Raw genomic sequence first — 18,821 nt, forward strand, 5'->3', positions numbered from 1 at the left:
TATTTTATCTTCTTTATTTATATAGTTTGAATAAAATGATGGCTTACAAAATTGATTCTCCAAAATCATCTTACAAAATGGGAAGTTCTCTCCATTTCTCACCAGGATTTCCAAACAGAATTTGAAAACAGTTATTTTTAAAAGGGTGACTTTTTTGGAGCACTTACTATATGCAGATTATGCTGGAATAATATAATATAAACGGACATTGTGAATATAGATAATGGATGATTAGCTAGCTCACTTGCCAGCCCTAATACTAGTTTCAGAGCATTTAAGTGGAAATTTGTACCTCAGCATAAATACAGATTATTAGACTTCATAGACCTTCAGGGTTGTTTCTAATTACCTGAAAACTGATGTTTACTTTATGCATGCTAAGGACTTACTGCACGTGCTTAAAAATGTTCATAATGTAATATCAGCAAATTCAGAGTAATATATATATATAAATTAAATTTAGTATGTAACTGCAGAGTACATAAATGGTATATAGTTGAGCTTAATCCAAAAAGTCTATAAAATTAATGGTGGAAAGGAATTTGACTATTCTTTTTTCACTCAATTTTCAGTAGCTAGCATACTATCCTGCATATAGTCATTACTCAATAAACATATACTGTTTTAAAGAAGATTTTATAGGAAATAAAATAGATAGGAAGAAATGTGGTGGTGATGATAAGAAACAAAGTGAAAATGACTGAAAATCAAAAAATATTGCCCTATTGAGAGGATATCATAAGGGAAAGTATCTAGAAACTGAAGACCCTCCCAGGCATCTTTTATTTCCTGTGTTTCAATTTCTGTAAAAGTTATAGTAATGATCTTTTAAAAGCACTGCTAATAAGAATTGAATTTTTCTTGATGTCCCGTAACTTACCCATAGTCTATTGTCCAGGTTAATATTTGTCAGTATAATGCCAAACAAGGGAAAATGATAAGCCCACAAAATAACTTTAAAAAATTTATTATAGAGCTGCAGCCCGATGCAACAAAGGCATAGAAGTACTGTTTGCAGTGGCTCTGGAACATTTTGTGTTGGTAGTTGTGAGAGTTTTGAGGGGACCTACTTCAGCAGATGAAACAGCCAAGAAGATTCAGTACCTGATCCATTGTCAGTGGTGTGAAGAGAGAATTTTTCAGAAGGATGGTAATATGGTAGAAGGTAAATTCAAGTTATATATTATGTTTAATTTATCTATAATCCTCCACTGAATAAGCCTTTATCACATCCCTAATTATACATATTATTGTCCTTTGATTTTAAAGATTACAGTGCTAACTTTGTTATTTCCTATACTGGATTTCCTTTCGTCAACAGACAAGACATTCGTGTGAGTTTATTAAAGTTATTTACTCATGCTGTACAATGTATGCTTTCTAGCTCTGCCTTCTATCCAAACATCTAGAAATAACTTAGTTTCCACTGTCAACTAATTTTAGGAACATAAGTCAGATTACTTTTTTTCCAGACTGTTACAAATCATTAATTTTATAAAAATAATTTTTCATGTTTCTGGCTGTGTATAAAAGCCATCAGTTATAAAATGCATTCAATAAACATTTATTGAGCCTCTACTATATGCCAGGCCTGGGGATGGGAAACAAGGAAAAAGCTGTAGTTTATGCCTTCATAAAGCTGTTTCTGTTTGTTTCAGTTCTGGGACATGGAAACAGTTGCTCATTGTTTTGTGTTAGGTTCTTGGTATTTTTTAATACGAATTTTTGAGTTTAGCACTTACTATGTTAAGTTGCAGATTTTTTTCTCATTTTGTCAAATTTTTTTTTAATCTGTCTTGCAGAAGTTTTTTGTTGCTAATTGAATGTTTATATAGTCTGGATTTTGCCTGTAGTTAGAAAGAGCTTTCCTATTCCTAGACTATTCAAAGTGGATTAGGTTGTATTGAATAGTACACCTTTCCTTCACTGATTTGAGAATACCTTCTTTATGTTATACTAAAATTCCACATGTATTTGAGTTTGTTTCTAGATTTTCTATTCTGTTCCAGTGGTTAGACATTTATTCATACATGTCTATCATACTGTTTTGACTACGGAGGCTTTTCAGTGTCATTTAATATCTGTGATGGCAATCCCTACTCAGAGCTCTTTGTTTTCAGTGTTCCTGTATTGATCTTTTGTTAACCCCTTAATATAAAAGTAAATAATAACCCAGTTGGCATATTATTTTGGTCACATTAAATTGGGGAGATACTGTGATTTTTGAAGCTTCCTACAAATATAATATGCTTTTCATTTGTTCAGGTACTTTAGTATAATGTTAACTGGTAGTGGTAATGGAGGGCATTCTGTCATATTCCTTACTTTTGGTTTCCTCTAGTGCTTTCTATTTTTTTTATTTTTTTTCAGATGGAGTATTGCTCTGTTACTCAGGCTGGAGTTCAGTTGTATAGTCTCGGCCCACTGCAACCTCTGCCTCCCAGGCTCAAGTAGTTCTCCTGCCTCAGCCTCCCAAGTACCTGGGACTACAGGCGTACACCACCACACCCAGCTACTTTTTGCATTTTTAGTAGAGACAGGGTTTCACCATGTTTGCTGGCTGGTCTGAAACTCCTGACCTCTAGTAATCTGCCCACCTCATCCTCCCAAAGTGCTGGGATTACAGGCAAGAGCCTCTGTACCCAACCTCTAGTGCTTTCTGATTCAAGCATAATACTGGCTTTTCATCTGCAATACGTATCATTTATCACATTAAGGAAGAATACTTCATTTCCACTTTTATTGTATTTTGTCAAGATGTTGAATTTTGTCATAATGCATTTTCAGCATCTGTGGAGATGATTATATGGTTTTTCTCTTTAGGCTTACTAATTTGATTAATTGTAATAGAAGGTTCCAATATAGAACCAAACTGGATTTTGTAGAATAAACTATTGTCAGGTAGTATTTTTTTAATATGTTGCTATATTTTATTTGCTAATTTTTAAAGGATTTTTTTGTTTCAATATTTATAAATGAGATGGTATATAGTTTTGTAGCATAATTTTAGGTGGGCTTTGATCTATCAGTTTACACTCCCTTCAAAAATAATTTGGAATGCTTCCCTTTTTTCAATTCTTGGAATTGAAAACTGATTTTTTCAAAAAAAACTAGTTCTTAAGAACTAGTTTAACTAGTATTGGAATTATGTGTTCCTTAAAGGTTTAGTAATATTCACCTAGCATTTCTGTTTTATTTACATAGGGTTGCGCTAAGTGTTGTCTAATAATTCCTTTTAATCTCCTTAGTTCCTGTGGTCATAGTCCCCTTATATACTTTCATTTATTTATTCTTTCTTCCATTTTTCTTGACTAGATAAGAGGCTAGTTTATATATTTTATTGTAATTGTTTTCTTTTTTTTTTTTTTTGTGACAGAGTCTCGTTCTGTCGCCCAGGCTGGAGTGCAGTGGCGCGATCTCGGCTCACTGCAACTTCCATCTCCCGGGTTCAAGCAGTTTTCCTGCCTCAGCTTCCCAAGTAGCTGTGACTACAGGCGCATGGCACTATGCCCGGCTAATTTTTCCTATTTTAGTAGACGGGGTTTCACCATGTTGCCCAGGCTGGTCGCGAACTCCTGAGGTTAGGCAGTCCACCCGCCTTGGCCTCCCAAAGCGCTAGTATTACAAGCGTGAGCCACCGTGCCCAGCCTGTTTATTTTTCTTAATGTCTACTTTTAGTAGTAAATATGTATATACTTCTGTAATTTGGATTTATCAGTTTTAAGTAATATCCTTTGGCTCCTTGATATCACAGATGATAATTAGCTTCCTGTTTTCCATTTTTCCCTTCCTAATTTTTGTTTGTTGTACCATCTCTATGTTATTAGAATGTGTAACACTTAACATTCTGTTTTGCTAGATTAATCTCTACATATAAAAATATTCTGTGTATGTCATCATTCTTTTTGCCGTAATTTCTATAGTCATCTCTTATTTGGTTAAATTTAACTTTCTCAGTTTACTCAATAGAGCTCATAAGAAAAATACTACTATGTTTCCTTCATGTTCAAAGCTTTTCTTTCCCCAAAGCATGTCCAATAGCCTGTATACTTAAAGAGTCTAAAGAATTTGAGTGCCTTATAGAAGTTCTTATAATTTTTCCTTCTTATATATGTGACATTAATCAAACATTTTAAAGAATATTTGACTTGATAAGTGATAACTATAAAGCAATGATTTGTTTTTGCATTTTATTTGGAATCATACAGAACTTAGAATAAACAAGTATGTCCTACAAAGAAGTCATCTCATTCAGAATTTTTATCAATTTGTAATACATAGTTTAAAAAGTCAAATAGCTGGGTGCAGTGGCTCACGCCTGTAATCCCAGCACTTTGGGAGGCTGGGGTGGACGGACCACCTGAGGTCAGGAGTTCGAAACTGGCCAACATGGTGAAACCCTGTCTCTACTAAAAGTACAAAAAGTAGCTGGGCATGGTGGCAGGCACCTGTAATCCCGGCTACTCAGGAGGCTGAGGCAGGAGAATCACCACTTGAACCCAGGAGGCAGAGGTTGCAGTGAGCTGAGATTATGCTACTGCACTCCAGCCTGGGTGACAGAGCAAGACTGCATCTCAAAAAAAGAAAGAAAAGTCAAATAGTTCCATAAGTCTTATTAATAAAAATAATAATCTCTGCCTGACTCCCTGAACAGTTAAAATCTCACAGCTGTTTCTTCTAATGCTTACATTCGTATTTCTAAATAACATGTTTATAATGCATCTAACTTCCTTCCATGGAAAAAGAGTATTTGGCTTTTTAAACCAATCCAGTCACATGCATGCTTTTCCCCTCTCCACTTTGGACTACATCAATATTTAGTGTTTGCGTTTTTATAAATAGATAAATATTGTTTGCAAATTTTATTTGCTGTCTATTGCTGTGTAACAAATCACTCCAAAATTATTGGCTTTAAACAACATTTACTATCCCATAGTTTCTATGAGTCAAGAATCTAGGCATGGCTTAGCTGGGTCCACTAGCTTGCGGTCTCTCACAAGGCCACAGATCAAGGTGTTGGTCAGTGGTGTGTGCCCTTAGTCCCAGCTATTTGGGAGGCTGAGGCAGGAGGATCACCTGAACCCAGTAGTTCAGGCTGCAGTGAACTATGGTTATACCACTGCACTCCAGCCTAGGTGACAGACCAAGATGCCATCTCAAAAAAAAAAAAAAAAAAAAAAGCAAGTCAGAAGAACCAGAGAGTGAGTGAGTGCCAGCAAGATAGAAGAGGTCTTTTGTAACCTAATCTCAAAGTAATACTCCATTACTTTTGCCATATTCTAGTTGTTAGAAATTTGTCTCTAAAACCAGTGCCTACTCAGGGGAAGGGTATTACATAAGGGTATGAATACCAAGAGGCAGGGATTATTGCTGATCATTTTGGAAGGCTGCTACAGCACAAATAAACCATATGAATCTGTACATGGTGGCTCATACCTGTAATCCCAGCACTTTAGGAGGCCAAGGTAGGATTGCCTGAGGTCAAGAGTTCAAGACCAGCCTGAGCAACATAGCAGACCCTGTCTCTACAAAAATAAAAATAAAAACTGATTCATATAATATGCTATAATAATGTTTCCTTTCTTATACAATTATTTGGTAACTCTGGAATTAATACTTACTGTGCCTGTTACCTTTTTTAAAAAAATACTTTTTATAATCCATCCCTAAACTCTTTGCTACATTTTCAATGCTTCTTTCAGCATAGTTAAGCACATTAGGTAATCTTTGGCTATAAATTTCACTCCCCTGGAGACAGCCCTCGTGTTGTAGTTTGGATTGTTTGTTTTCTGTATCTGCTGAAATCTGTTGTCCAAGGCTTCTATTTAACCATCATCCTGGAAATTTTCTTTGACTTTCTTTTTGTGATAAATCTCGTATCGCAGATCCTTTGTATTTTCACACTTCCCTTGTTTACTTCTTCATTTTGAGTGGACACTTTTTCCTATAGATTGCGGAGAAGTATTGCATGGCTAAGTACAGAATTCTAGGATGGAAATCATTTTTTCCTCAAAATGTTCAAGGTATTATTCCATTGTCTTCTAGCTTCCAATGAGAAGTCTGCTGCTGTTTTTGTCTAGTCTGTTATATTATTTTCTCTCCGAATGTTCTTACAATATCTCTTCTAAGAAAACCCAATATTCCAAAATAATTTTGAGATAATATGTGTATGAATTCATCTTTTTAAATTCATTTTACTGGATAATATCTGAGTTCTATTTATTTATTTTTTATTTTTTTTTGAGATGGACTCTCACTCAGTCACCCAGGCTGGAGTGCAATGGCACGATATCAACTCACTGCAGCCTTCACCTAGGTTCAAGCAGTTCTCGTGACTCAGCCTCCTGAGGGGCTGGGATTACAGGCACATGCCACCACGCTCAGCTAACTTTTGTTTTTTTTTTTTTTTTTTTTTTTTTTTTGAGACGGAGTCTCGCTTCGTCGCCCAGGCTGGAGTGCAGTGGCGCCATCTTGGCTCACTGCAAGCTCCGCCTCCTGGGTTCACGCTATTCTCCTGCCTCAGCCTCCGAGTAGCTGGGACTACAGGCACGCACCACCACGCCCGGCTAATTTTTTTTTGTATTTTTAGTAGAGACGGGGTTTCACCGTGTTAGCCAGGATGGTCTCGATCTCCTGACCTCGTGATCCGCCCGTCTCGGCCTCCCAAAGTGCTGGGATTACAGGCTTGAGCCACCGCGCCCGGCCTAACTTTTGTATTTTTTAGTGGAGACAGGCTCTCACCATGTTGGCCAGGCTGGTCTCAAACTCCTGACCTCAAGTGATCCACCCTCCCTGGCCTCCCAAAGTGCTGGGATTACAGGCATGAACCATTGCACCTAGCCTCTGAGTTCTTTTAAGTCAGAAACTTGAGCTCTTCAGCTCTGATAAATTTGGGGGGCAAGGGAGGTAATTTTTTCTTTTTCTGTTTCTTTTTTTTAAGACGGAGTCTCGCTCTGTTGTTCAGGCTGGAGTGCAATAGTGCGATCTTGGCTCACTGTAACCTCTGCCTCCCAGGTTCAAGCGATTCTCCTGCCTCAGCTTACTGAGTAGCTGGGACTACAGGCCTGTGCCACCACTCCCAGCTAATTTTTGTATGTTTAGTAGTGACAGGGTTTCAGCATGTTTGTCAGGCTGGTCTCAATCTCCTGACCTCAAGTGATCTGCCTACCTCATCTCCCCAAAGTGCTAGGATTACAGGCATGAGCCACCACACCTGGCCTTTGAGGGGTGTTATTTCTTCAACAAGTTTTGCCTTTCAAATTGTATCTGTTGTCTCTTTCAGGAACTCTGTTTAGTTTATATTTTGTATCTTCTAGATTAATCCTCTAATTTTTAAAAATATCTATACTGTTCATCTCTTTGACAAAGTTCTAGTTTCTACTTTATACTTTTTCCTTAATTTTTATTTCTAACTCTTATTTAAATTTCTGTCATATTTTGTTCATTTCTAAGAGTTACTTTGTATTTTTTTCACTGTTCCTTCTTTTTTTCTTTATTTAGGCTAGTCAAGTGATTATTGTTCCTTTTTTAATAGTGTCATAGTATTGTTTTAGGGATACAAAATCGCTTACCTTTCTAAGAATTGATTATACTTGGGTATATTTTATATTTAGGGGAGAATAGGGGTTTTTTGTTTGTTTTATATTGTTGCTGTTGTTTTGTTGTTCAGTTCTCCTGTTTTTTAACTTTCTTTTTCTGTTTTGTAGTTTTGTTCTGTTATGATAGATCTCAAATGTCTTGTGGTCTTCGGATGTCCACAGTGAAAAATTGTTTTGAAGCACTTGGGGCAGAGCTTATAAACCAACAGATTTGGCCAGGCATAGTGGCTCACACCTGTAATCCCAGCACTTTGGGAGGCCGAGGCGGGCAGATCGTGAGGTCAGGAGATCGAGACCATCCTGGCTACATGGTGAAACCCCGTCTCTACTAAAAATACAAACAATTAGCCGGGCATGGTGGCGGGCGCCTGTAGTCCCAGCTACTCAGGAGGCTGAGGCAGGAGACTGGCGTGAGCCCGGGAAGGCAGAGCTTACAGTGAGCCGAGATCGCACCACTCTACTCCAACCTAGGTGACAGAGCGAGACTCCATCTCAAAATAAAAATAAAAATAAACCAATGGATTTTACTGTGATAAGATACCAGTCTGCTTTTTTTAGTAAGACACCCCCAAATGCCAACAAGTATATATAGATCTTTTCTCTTGGATTGGTAAATTTTTCCAGAGAGGAATCAACCAGTCTTCTAGCAGCCCTGGGAGAGCCACACTGGGGACAGAGACTGGAAAGCAGATTTTTACTGAATCCCTCTGTTTTCAGACATCTCACTCTCAACTGTAACAAAAACTAATGGTTTCATATCCTCAGTAGCTTAGCCTCACCAAAGATTAACTTCATCTTTTGGAATGCAGAAGACACAGAAGCTTGATTGTATTAAAGAAGATGTGGAGTTTTAACTGAACCCTTTAAAAAGTTGTAACCAGACCTCTTTTTTACAATACCTCTCTACAGTCATCTTCAGAGATAGTCATTACCCTCCATTTTCAAACCGTTGCAGGGTCCCACAACACTAAGGAACTTTGTGTTTTGTTGGTTGCCCATCTATCCATTTCAGGCTTACGCTTTAGATTTTTCTGGTCTGATCATCAGTTACCCCATTGTATGTGATACCTGCTTCTGAAATTTTATTGGCATCTCTCATGTTTTGTTACCTCCTCTCCCATTTTATTTATTCTTGTAGTTTAATTTTTGTTCCTTGCTGTCATTTAAGCGTTAAGAAACAGCAGAGATAGAGTGCATGTTTAATCTATTGCATTTAAATAAAAGTCTCCGAATACTTTTTAATTCCTCATCTGGTATTGCCTTCCTCACTTATATACCGGTAACATGGAAATACTAGTTTTCTTTCTTCTTTACCGCTTCATTATTCGTTGCTGGTAACTTGAATTGATAGCCTTGGCCCTCAGAGAGGAAATTTGCTGATGCTAATTTAGATCTGAGAAATCCTAGCAAAAGGCTTGGGAAAAGACAGGCTTGTATGATAAGATTATTTTGCAAAGTGCATGAAGATACAAGCTGATTAATAATTCATTTATGCTGTCTGCCTGCGGTAAGTGGGTGTAGCTGACAACTATAGTATAAATTGCCATCTTGAATTGGATGATGCCTGCTTATAAGTATTTGTAGTTTAGTGATGTAATGGTTCAAGAGAAGACTTCTTAAGTGTACTCATATTTGAGGACCATAGTTCTCAACAAAACTTAGATCAGTGCTAACCACACCCTTTCATCAAGGCTTAGAGTTAAATAATACTGAAAAGTAGACCTAGGAGCAGTGAAGGACACTTTTAAGTAAATGTAAAATAAGATCTCATAACTATGCATTATACTAATAATTGTATTGAATAGCAGTGATATTATCATCTAGCAAGAGGCTATTGACCTGTGTTCCTGCCACTGTTCTTTGGTTCTGAATATATCTGGGACTGATTGATTAGATCAGTTCATTCCAAGAAAGTGAATGATCAACCCAGGAGTGGCCTAGAGTGGAGGGAATTAGTTGGAGAATTTCTGATATAAAATGACTATGTGAGCCTTGAGTGCATTTAAAAGTTCCATAGTCAAATATTAGCCCATTTTGAAAACTAAGAATAGTGCTAGTATCTCCCCAATTTCCTTGTGATTATATCAGGCCTCTCATTCATTGCTTTTTAAGCCAAATTAGATTCTAGCCTACATTTGAAGGCTGAATATGAATCAAGCATAAGGAATAGAGCAATTCATTTTCTTTCCAAATTCAGAAGAGTTAACTTACGAGAAATATCTACATTTTGATTGGGATGTTGGTTATGTGGGTGTATATATTTGTTAAAACTCATCAACCATTTTATATAAAATATATATATTTTATTGCACATAAATTATATCTTAATCAGTTAGTTTTGAAATATGAATCTCTTGTAAACTTTATAAGACTTTCCTTCTTTATATTATTTCATGTAGTATAGTAAGTAAATATCAGTTACACCTCTAATAAGCCATTTGACATGGATTTCCACAACCTCTCTCAAGCTTTAATCCTCTGATCTGTATAACTGAGATTTTAACATACCTACTTCAGAGAGTTGTAAGGACTTAAATTAAAAAAATATATATGTGTGTGTGCGTGTACATATATATGCATACATAAAATACTTAGCATAATACCTGGCACATAGTAGATCCTCAGTATATAGTACCTGCAAATTATTATTAATATATTAATATAACAATTACTACTATTTGTATAAGTCACTTCTCCTTTGACTTCTTTTATTATCTTTTTACAGAAAACCCATATAGACAGCTGCCTTGTAACTGTCACGGAAGCATGCCTGGAAAGACAGCAATAGAACTTGGACCTCTGTGGTATGTGACCAGCCATAAGAACATACTAAAATTTGATTTATTGATTGATTAATTGCTGAGTTTTATTATGTGTGGTAAAAAAACACATTTAAATTCAATTGTTAAGTCTAGGCAAATAGTTATGACTCTTCTCCTCCTATGAACCCGAGGTGTTTAATATTTTGAGATTTTTCTCTACCGTTATTCTCTCTAGTTTGTGACAGAACTAAGAGGCAATGGAGATAAAAGAGAAGCCTGGATGATCTGGAAACTAGATAATTCATTTCTGAATAGTAAGAAAGAAGCTTTTTAAAATTGATCATTGTAGATCTAGCATGTGATTTTTAAATGATCACAATAACTTTTTATAGAAGAGCTAACTCATGTAAAAGGTCCTAGAAGAATTAAAGTGAGAAAGGCATGTGAAAGTGTCTGCCTTTGTTTTAGGTAAAGTTATTTAGATGGTACACAACTGGAAATATTTAATGTGTATATGCTTTTGCATCATTGGTAACAGCTAATTGTACCTTAAAGTTGAATTGGGTTTTTTTTGCTCGTTTGAGATAGAGTCTCGCTCGTTTCCCAGGCTGGAGTGCAGTGGCGCAATCTCGACTCACTGCAACCTCCCTCTCCCAGGTTAAAGCGATTCTCCTGCCTCAGCCTCCTGAGTAGCTGGGATTACAGGCACCTGCCACCACACCTGGCTAATTTTTGTACTTTTATTAGAGACTGGGTTTTGCCATGTTTGCCAGGCTTTTCTCGAACTCCTGATCTCAGGTGGTCTGCCTGCCTCGGCCTCTCAAAGTACTAGGATTACAGGTGTGAGCCACCACGCCCTGCCAAATTATTTTTAATCAGAATCCTTACCTTAAGTTTGTTACTAGAGATTATTATATTTTTTTTTGAGACAGTTTCGCTCTTGTTGCCCAGGCTGGAGTGCAATGGCACTATCTTGGCTCACCGCAACCTCTGCCTCCCAGGTTCAAGCAATTTTCCTACCTCAGCCTCCTGAGTAGCCAGGATTACAGGCATGTGCCACCATGCCCAGCTAATTTTGTATTTTTTTAGTAGAGACCAGGTTTCTCCATGTTGGTCAGGCTGATATCAAACTCCCAACCTCAAGTGATCCGCCTGCCTTGGCCTCCCAAAGTGCTGGGGATTACAGGCATGAGCTACTGCACCCAGCCAAGATTCTTACAGAAATTCAAGATTCCTAACAACATTGTGACAAGAATTGCAAATTTCTTCTCATTACTTTATAAGGTCAAGGCTTAAGCACCTACTAAACCTAGAAATCGACCCAAATGGTAAATGTCTTTGTGCTGATGCTCATTATTTTATCTTCATCTTATTAAACCCTCTTGGATTAAGAAAGACCTAGCCAACCCTACCTTCTAGTTCTTCTAAAACTAGTTCTCACCTATAGCATCTGCACATTGATCCTACTCACTGATTCAGAACTAAGGAAATTAAAAATAGCAGGTTACTGGATCCAGAAGGAAGATTTCTAGCCTAACTGCCTTATTTTACACATGAAGAAACTATGGCACAGTGTTTTTAAGTGCTTGCTAAAACTGACCAAAAAAAAATTCATACCACAGCCAGGGCTAGAACTTAGGTTTTCTGACTCCCAGGACTGAATTCTTTTTTTATTTTTTATTTTTGAGACAGAGTCCCACTTTGTTGCCCAGGCTGAAGTACAATGGCATGATCTTGGCTTACTGCAACTTCCGCCTTTTGGGTTCAAGCGATTCTCCTGACTCAGCCTCCCGAGTAGCTGGGACTACAGGCATATGCCACTGCACCCAGCTAATTTCTGTATTTTTAATAGAGAGGGGGTTTCACCATGTTGGCCAGGCTAGTCTTGAACTCCTGACTCCGCCCACCTCAGCCTCCTGAAGTGGTGGGATTACAGGCGTCAGCCACGACGCCCAGCCTGAATTCTTAATAAAACCTTATGATTTCCACATGAAAGCTATTGTGTTCATGTCTTTACACTCATGAGAATACCTTCCCCCTCTCTACCACCTCCAGTTCAAATTGTACTTTCTTTTTGAAGTCTCTCCTTAGTGCTTCAACCCAATATAATCTCTAAATTCCCTTTAGTGTATCTTCTATTGATCACATATTTGATAATTTAAGATCATATATTCTTTCATATATATTTGCTAATCCTAACAATAGTAACTACCATACATTGAGGATATATAGAGAAGTTTTATTTTTGGCCAGGCACAGTGGCTCACGCCTGTAATCCCAGCACTTTGGGAGGCTGAGGCAGGAGAATGGCGTGAACCCAGGAGGCAGAGTTTGCAGTGGGCCAAGATTGCACCACTGCACTCTAGCCTGGGCAAAAGAGCGAGACTGTCTCAAAAAAAAAAAAAAATTTTTATTTTACATTTCATGATGAGGAATACAAGACTCAAAAGTAGTAATTACTCAAGATTATATAGCTAGCCCAGCACAGTTGCACACATCTATAGTCCCACCTACTCAGGAGGCTGAGGCAGGAGGATCCCTTGAGCCCAGGAATTCAAGTTCAGCCTGGGCAGCATAGTGAGACCCTGTCTCTTAATAAAAAGATTACATAACTAGTAAGTGGTGGAGCCAGGATTGGAATCCAGTTTATCTTACTCAGAATTTCATTTTTGTCCATTATACCTGTGATTCTCAAATTAAATGGGAAGCATATCAGATTCACCCCAGACCATTTTTGAACCATACCATCACCACGTATAATTCTCATATATGTGCTCCCCTGCCCTGTCCTGCCCCACCCTGCCACCATAAACACACCAGAATTAAGATTTTCTATTAGTGACTAGAATGTGCATTGTGAAAACCTGTTCATTGCTCTATTTTCCTGTCTAGATTTATAGGCTTTTGTAAGGTCAACATTGTATATTTTATTTTGGTATATCCTCCACACACCCTTTATGTACCACAGTACTGTATACCTTATGAGAGCTCAATAAATTATTTTTTTTATTAAGGTAACATACACATATAACATTTTCCTTCTTTACCATTTTTAACTATATACTTCAATGATAATAAATACATTTATATTCTTTTACCCCTCTTCATCACCCTCTCCCTTCTCCCCTTCCCAGCCTCAATAGATTCTTATTGACTTAAGTTTCCTTGACTAATTCTCCCCTTCCTAGCCTCAGTAGATTCTTATTGACTTAAGTTTCCTTGACTAATGCTACTAGTTTAGAGAACTGATATGATAAAATGAGTGGCAAATAGAAAATAAAAAGTTTTAGGCCAGGCATGTGGTATCTCACACCTGTAATCCCAGCACTTTGGGAAGCCAAGGTAGGAGGATCCCTTGAGCTCAGTAGTTTGAGATCAGCCTGGGCAACATGATGAGACTCCATGTCTATTAAAAAATAATAAAATACTCCAGCCTAGGCAACAGGATGGGACTCTCAAAAAATAATAATAAACAGTTTTAAATTAAATCATAAATTATTTTTTAATTTAAGTATTACTCTGTCATATAATTAATTATATATCTTACTTAAATTGTGAAGACTTTTTTTTTTTAAGAGAAATATTTCTCAAACCCAGTTCTCTGTATATTCTTTTCTTTTCAGGTCAAGTTCCCTTTTCAATACTGGATTCCTCAAAAGAATGCTATTTGAATCACTTCACCATGGTTTGGATGACATTCAGACCCTAATAAAGACATTAATCTTTGAATCAGAGTGTACGCCTCAAAGTCAGTTTTCAATTCATACACCTTCAAATCTCAACAAGCAAGGTGACTAATTGAATACTAGCTTACTAGCTTTAATTTACTTACCAAAAATACTGTATCTTTTTCAATTGTATTTGATGTTATAATAAAAGCAATATAATTATAGTGTGTTTTTAGTAAATCCTCTCTAATGAGTCTAATCATAATCTGGTTAAGTTTTTTTTTAATTAGATAGTTTTCTTCAGGCTTATAATCAGGCCTGAGATGAATAGATGAATGATGAATAGTGTTGTTGATTTTGTTGGGTTTTTTTGGATACTGGGTCTCACTTTTTCACCCAAGCTGGAATGCAAGTGGCACAAACATGGCTCACTGCAGTCTCAACCTCCTGGACTCAGGCGATCCTCTTGCCTCAGCCTCAACCTCCTGTGTAGCTGGAACCACAAGCATGCACCACCACACCTGGCTAATAATTTTATAGAGATGGGGTCTCACCGTATTGTCCAGGCTGATCTCAAACTCCTGGGCTCAAGCAGTCCTCCCACCTTGGCCTCCCAAAGTGGCTGGGATTACAGGCAAACCACCATGCGCTGACAATTTTTTTTAAGATAACCTCCCTTTTTAATGTATTTTTAATTTTACTAGATTTTTTTAAAAGAATTAAAAAAAAAAAACAAAACCTAAAGTTCCTTTGTGATTTTTATTACCCTAGATCTGCTTTCTAGAAAAAGAAACTTTAGGTAATTCTAGGAGTAATGTGGCCAAAAATTATAATATCTATGGAGACACAGAAACTAGATTTATACTTCTCATTCAATAAAGCTATGTGTTTTTTTCTCTTTAGTACAAACAGCCAATTTTGTAGTTGTATCTTGACTATTGATATAAAGGTGAGCCTATTGAATATCCTAGTGTTCTCATAAATAATTAGAAGCTGCTATTATAGAGGGTTAAACAATGTAATTTTTGCAGTTCAGTTTGGCCACAGAGTCTCTTGCATATTCATGAAAATAGTGTGGATGGAATTTCATAAAGTTTTATTTAAACTTTGAGTTGAGTTGCTTTATGTCATTCTGTAAAATATTTTCTTTTCCCATTTGCTTTTTTTTTTAGAAGAAAATGGTGTATTTATTAAAACTACAGATGACACCACAACAGATAATTACATTGCACAAGGTATGTATGCATATATGTGTGTACATTTGTACATATCAGGTCAAAACGGCATACAGCAAAAGGGTAGGAAGAAAAGAGATTGCCATGATAGCCTACTTAAAAATACATTTCATATTAAATGACAACAAAACTGTAGTAAAACTTGTTTATCAACATTCACACATTGGAAATTCCTGTTAACATATGCTTTGTTCACATCTGTAATATATGGTTATCCCTTTGAACGAACTGTATGATCTTGAATCATGTGAATAAAATAAGATCAAATTAGATATGATAAAGTTATATATAATTTTATAGTTAAGATAAAATTTTATTCTAATTCTTTTTAAAATTCCTCATTAATATATGATTTATAGCAATTCCATTTAACCAGAAGACCTCATTCTCCAGCCAAAAGAATTTATTATATGGCCTTTCATATAATTTAGGATATGTGCATACTTTAACTGTGTTAGGCACTATAAATTCATATTAAAAGGACGTTACGATTTAAAATATCATTGCCTTAATGTCTAAGGTTTTGTTTTGCTTTTTAAAAAACTTCAGATTCCAGATGTGTTTTTGAATACAGATGAAAAGAAGACTGTAGAGTGTTAAGTTTGAAAGAGCAGTGGCCTTTAGTTATAAGCTGTAATTTTTTATTAGTTGCTCAACAGTTTAGTGTTGACCTTCAAAGAAAGGAAACTTAAATTCCTTTTAATAGTATATAGTTTAAATAACTACTGCATACTCTTTCCAACAGCCATGTTCATTTGGCATCTTCAACTAATTTGATAACTTAAATTGATATATTCTACCTAATTTCTCTGTTGGAGGGAAGACAAAGAAGCATTATGATACACTGTAAAGAATATTAGATTTGCTGGGCATAGTGGCTCATGCCTGTAATCCCAGCACTTTGGGAGGCTGAGATGGGCAGATCACTTGAGGTCAGAGTTGAAGACCAGCCTTGCCAACATAGTGAAACCCCGCCTCTACTAAAAACACAAAAATTAGCCAGGTGCGTCGGTGCAAGCCTGTAATCCCAGCTATTTGAGAGGATGAGGTGAGAGAATTGCTTGAACTTGGGAGGCAGAGGCTGCAGTGAGCCAAGATTGCACCACTGCACTCCAGCCTGGGTGACAGATCAAGACTGTCTCAAAAAAAAAAAAAAAAATTAGATTTCAGATCATTATCCTACTGCAGGCGCTGTTATATAAACTCACCCAGGTCCCTCCCCTTCAGCAAAATTGTCTTAAATCCTTTTTAGGATAAAGTAAAACAAATAAGCTTTAAAAATATTTTCAAAAGCCAAGAGCACAGTAGCACACACCTGTAACCTCAGCTACTCAGGAGACTGAAGTGGGAGGATAGTGTGAGGATTGTGTGAGCCTGGAAACATAGCCAGACTCCATCTTAAAAAAAAAAAAAAAAATTGTTTTTAATCTGTGAGCCTTTCTCATATATAAATTAAGGAAATAGACTAATTTTTGTGGGCTCTTCTATAACTCCTAAATTATATGGTTATTCTAAGGCCATTGTTCAACACATAAAATCTTAAAATGATAGTACTATGCAAACTCAAAGGAAAATAACTCATTCTGTCAAAGATACGTTATATGTTGATTGCAGTGCTATTCACAAAGCAAGGACATAGAATCAACCTAAGTGCCCATCATCAATGGACTGGATAAAGAAAATGTACATATGTACTATGGAATAATATGCGGCCATAAAAAAGAACAAAATCATGCTCTTTGCAGCAACATGGATGGAGCTCTAGGCCATTATCCTAATAAAACTAATGCAAGAACAGAAAACCAAAGCCCCATGCTCTCACTTATAAGTGGGAGCTAAACTTTGGGTACTCGTGGACATCAGATGGGAATAATAGGCACTGGGGACTACTAGATGGAGGAGGGATGGGTTGGGGCCTGGACTGAAGAACCACCTGCTGGGTATTATGCCCACTGCCTGGGTGCTGATGTTGTTGGGACTCCAAGCCCCAGCGTTACACAATTTACCCATGTAACAAACCTACAGATATACCCTTTGATAAGGAAAGTTGAAATTATTTTTTAAAAAGGAAGAAATTACTGGGCCAAAAAAAATAATCTGTATACTGCTGATGATAGTCACTATTAAGATATTACATCAGATTTTTTGCCTCAGATGCTCCTAAAACTTGTACTAAATCTGGGTATCTATCCTTTGACTAGGTGCCTCATTAGATTTCATGCAATTTCAAATTTTAGATTTCAAATTATAATTCTGATTTGATGGATGGATCCCAGGTTTTCCTTTTTGCTTTATGTTTTTATGTAAAAAGGCAACAATTCAGCAATAATTTATATTTATTTTGAATGTAATTTATCATTTTATGTATCAACTTTGCCTTTTTAATACTTTTTTTTTTTTAAGAGACAGGGTCTTGCTATGTTGCCCAGGCTAGACTCAAACTCCTGGGCTCAAGCGATCCTGCCACATCAGCCTCCCAAGTAGCTGGGACTACAGGTGTATGTCAATGCCCCTGGCACCTTCTGAATACTTTCCTTAAGCAGATGTTAATTACTTTCCCTGAGGAAGTAAGGTTTGACCATAACATTCATATATAAATAATCAAGGATTGAATACCAGGCAAAATCTCATTATAGTATTGGATAGCTATCTCAGTTGTTTTCATGTTGTGATTTTTGGAAGGATACAGTTCTAAAATCTTACTTGCTGTCTTCCTTTCACTCAAAATGAAAAAACTGAGTGCTGTGATGAGAAATAGGCAATGAGATAATAACATTGACCTTTTATCAGTTTCTCTGTCCAAGCTCTCAAGACTTTGTGTTGTTTGTCTTTGTTTTGTGATTACTGAAGACCCACTATGTATCCAATACTGAGCACTCGGTAGAAATACAGGTATAAAAATGAAAGACATTGTCCTTAGGAACTTAGAATATAACTTGGGGAGAAAGGACTTTTACACACATTAAGGAACTATAAGAAAAGAAAAAAATGACAGAACTTAATCAAACTCTGAGTAGTGTAGTGTAGTATTACCAACAATGAAATCTGTGAAGTGACTGGCCCCAGATTCACAGATGGCTTCCTACAGGAGACAAAATAGAGTGTGACTTGAAGTTGAAGAAGGTAGAAAGGAAGTTCTGATTCAGCAGACAGTTAAATATGAAAATTACGTAAGTGAAGGACAGTGAAAATAGAATATAAGAATTAAGATTGGAGAGACAGGTTGAAATAATGTGTCAGGATTTAGACTTGAGACAAATATATAGTTATAAAAGTATTTGGCTTGTAATTTTTAAGAGCATGCTAACTTTGTATGTGTATGTTGCAGGAAAGAGAAAAAGTAATGAAATGATCACAAATTTAGGCAAGAAGCAAAAGACTGATGTCAGTACTGAACATCCTCCCTTTTATTACAACATTCACAGACACAGCATTAAAGGAATGAATATGCCAAAGTAAGACACCCAGTGAATGACAAAGTATATATTTTATATTTTAATAATATTGTGATTTAAATAAAAATACAAAACCTGATTATTTTTTCTTTTCTTTCCTTGT

General features: G+C 36.5%; 1 protein-coding gene across 2 annotated transcripts in view; it reads left to right on the plus strand.

Moving 5' to 3' along the window:
• Positions 1-18,821, plus strand: part of TRMT1L (tRNA methyltransferase 1L) — a 39,803-nt gene that overhangs the window by 19,090 nt on the left and 1,892 nt on the right. For both annotated transcript variants that reach the window (XM_073011677.1, XM_007989174.3), the window contains exons 10-14: positions 975-1,165; positions 10,324-10,402; positions 13,984-14,150; positions 15,201-15,263; positions 18,592-18,718. In XM_073011677.1, coding sequence (XP_072867778.1) covers positions 975-1,165; positions 10,324-10,402; positions 13,984-14,150; positions 15,201-15,263; positions 18,592-18,718 — 627 coding nt within the window. The remainder of the gene's footprint in view (positions 1-974; positions 1,166-10,323; positions 10,403-13,983; positions 14,151-15,200; positions 15,264-18,591; positions 18,719-18,821) is intronic.

Source organism: Chlorocebus sabaeus, chromosome 25 (genome assembly GCF_047675955.1).
Source record: "Chlorocebus sabaeus isolate Y175 chromosome 25, mChlSab1.0.hap1, whole genome shotgun sequence".
Lineage (NCBI taxonomy): Eukaryota > Metazoa > Chordata > Mammalia > Primates > Cercopithecidae > Chlorocebus > Chlorocebus sabaeus.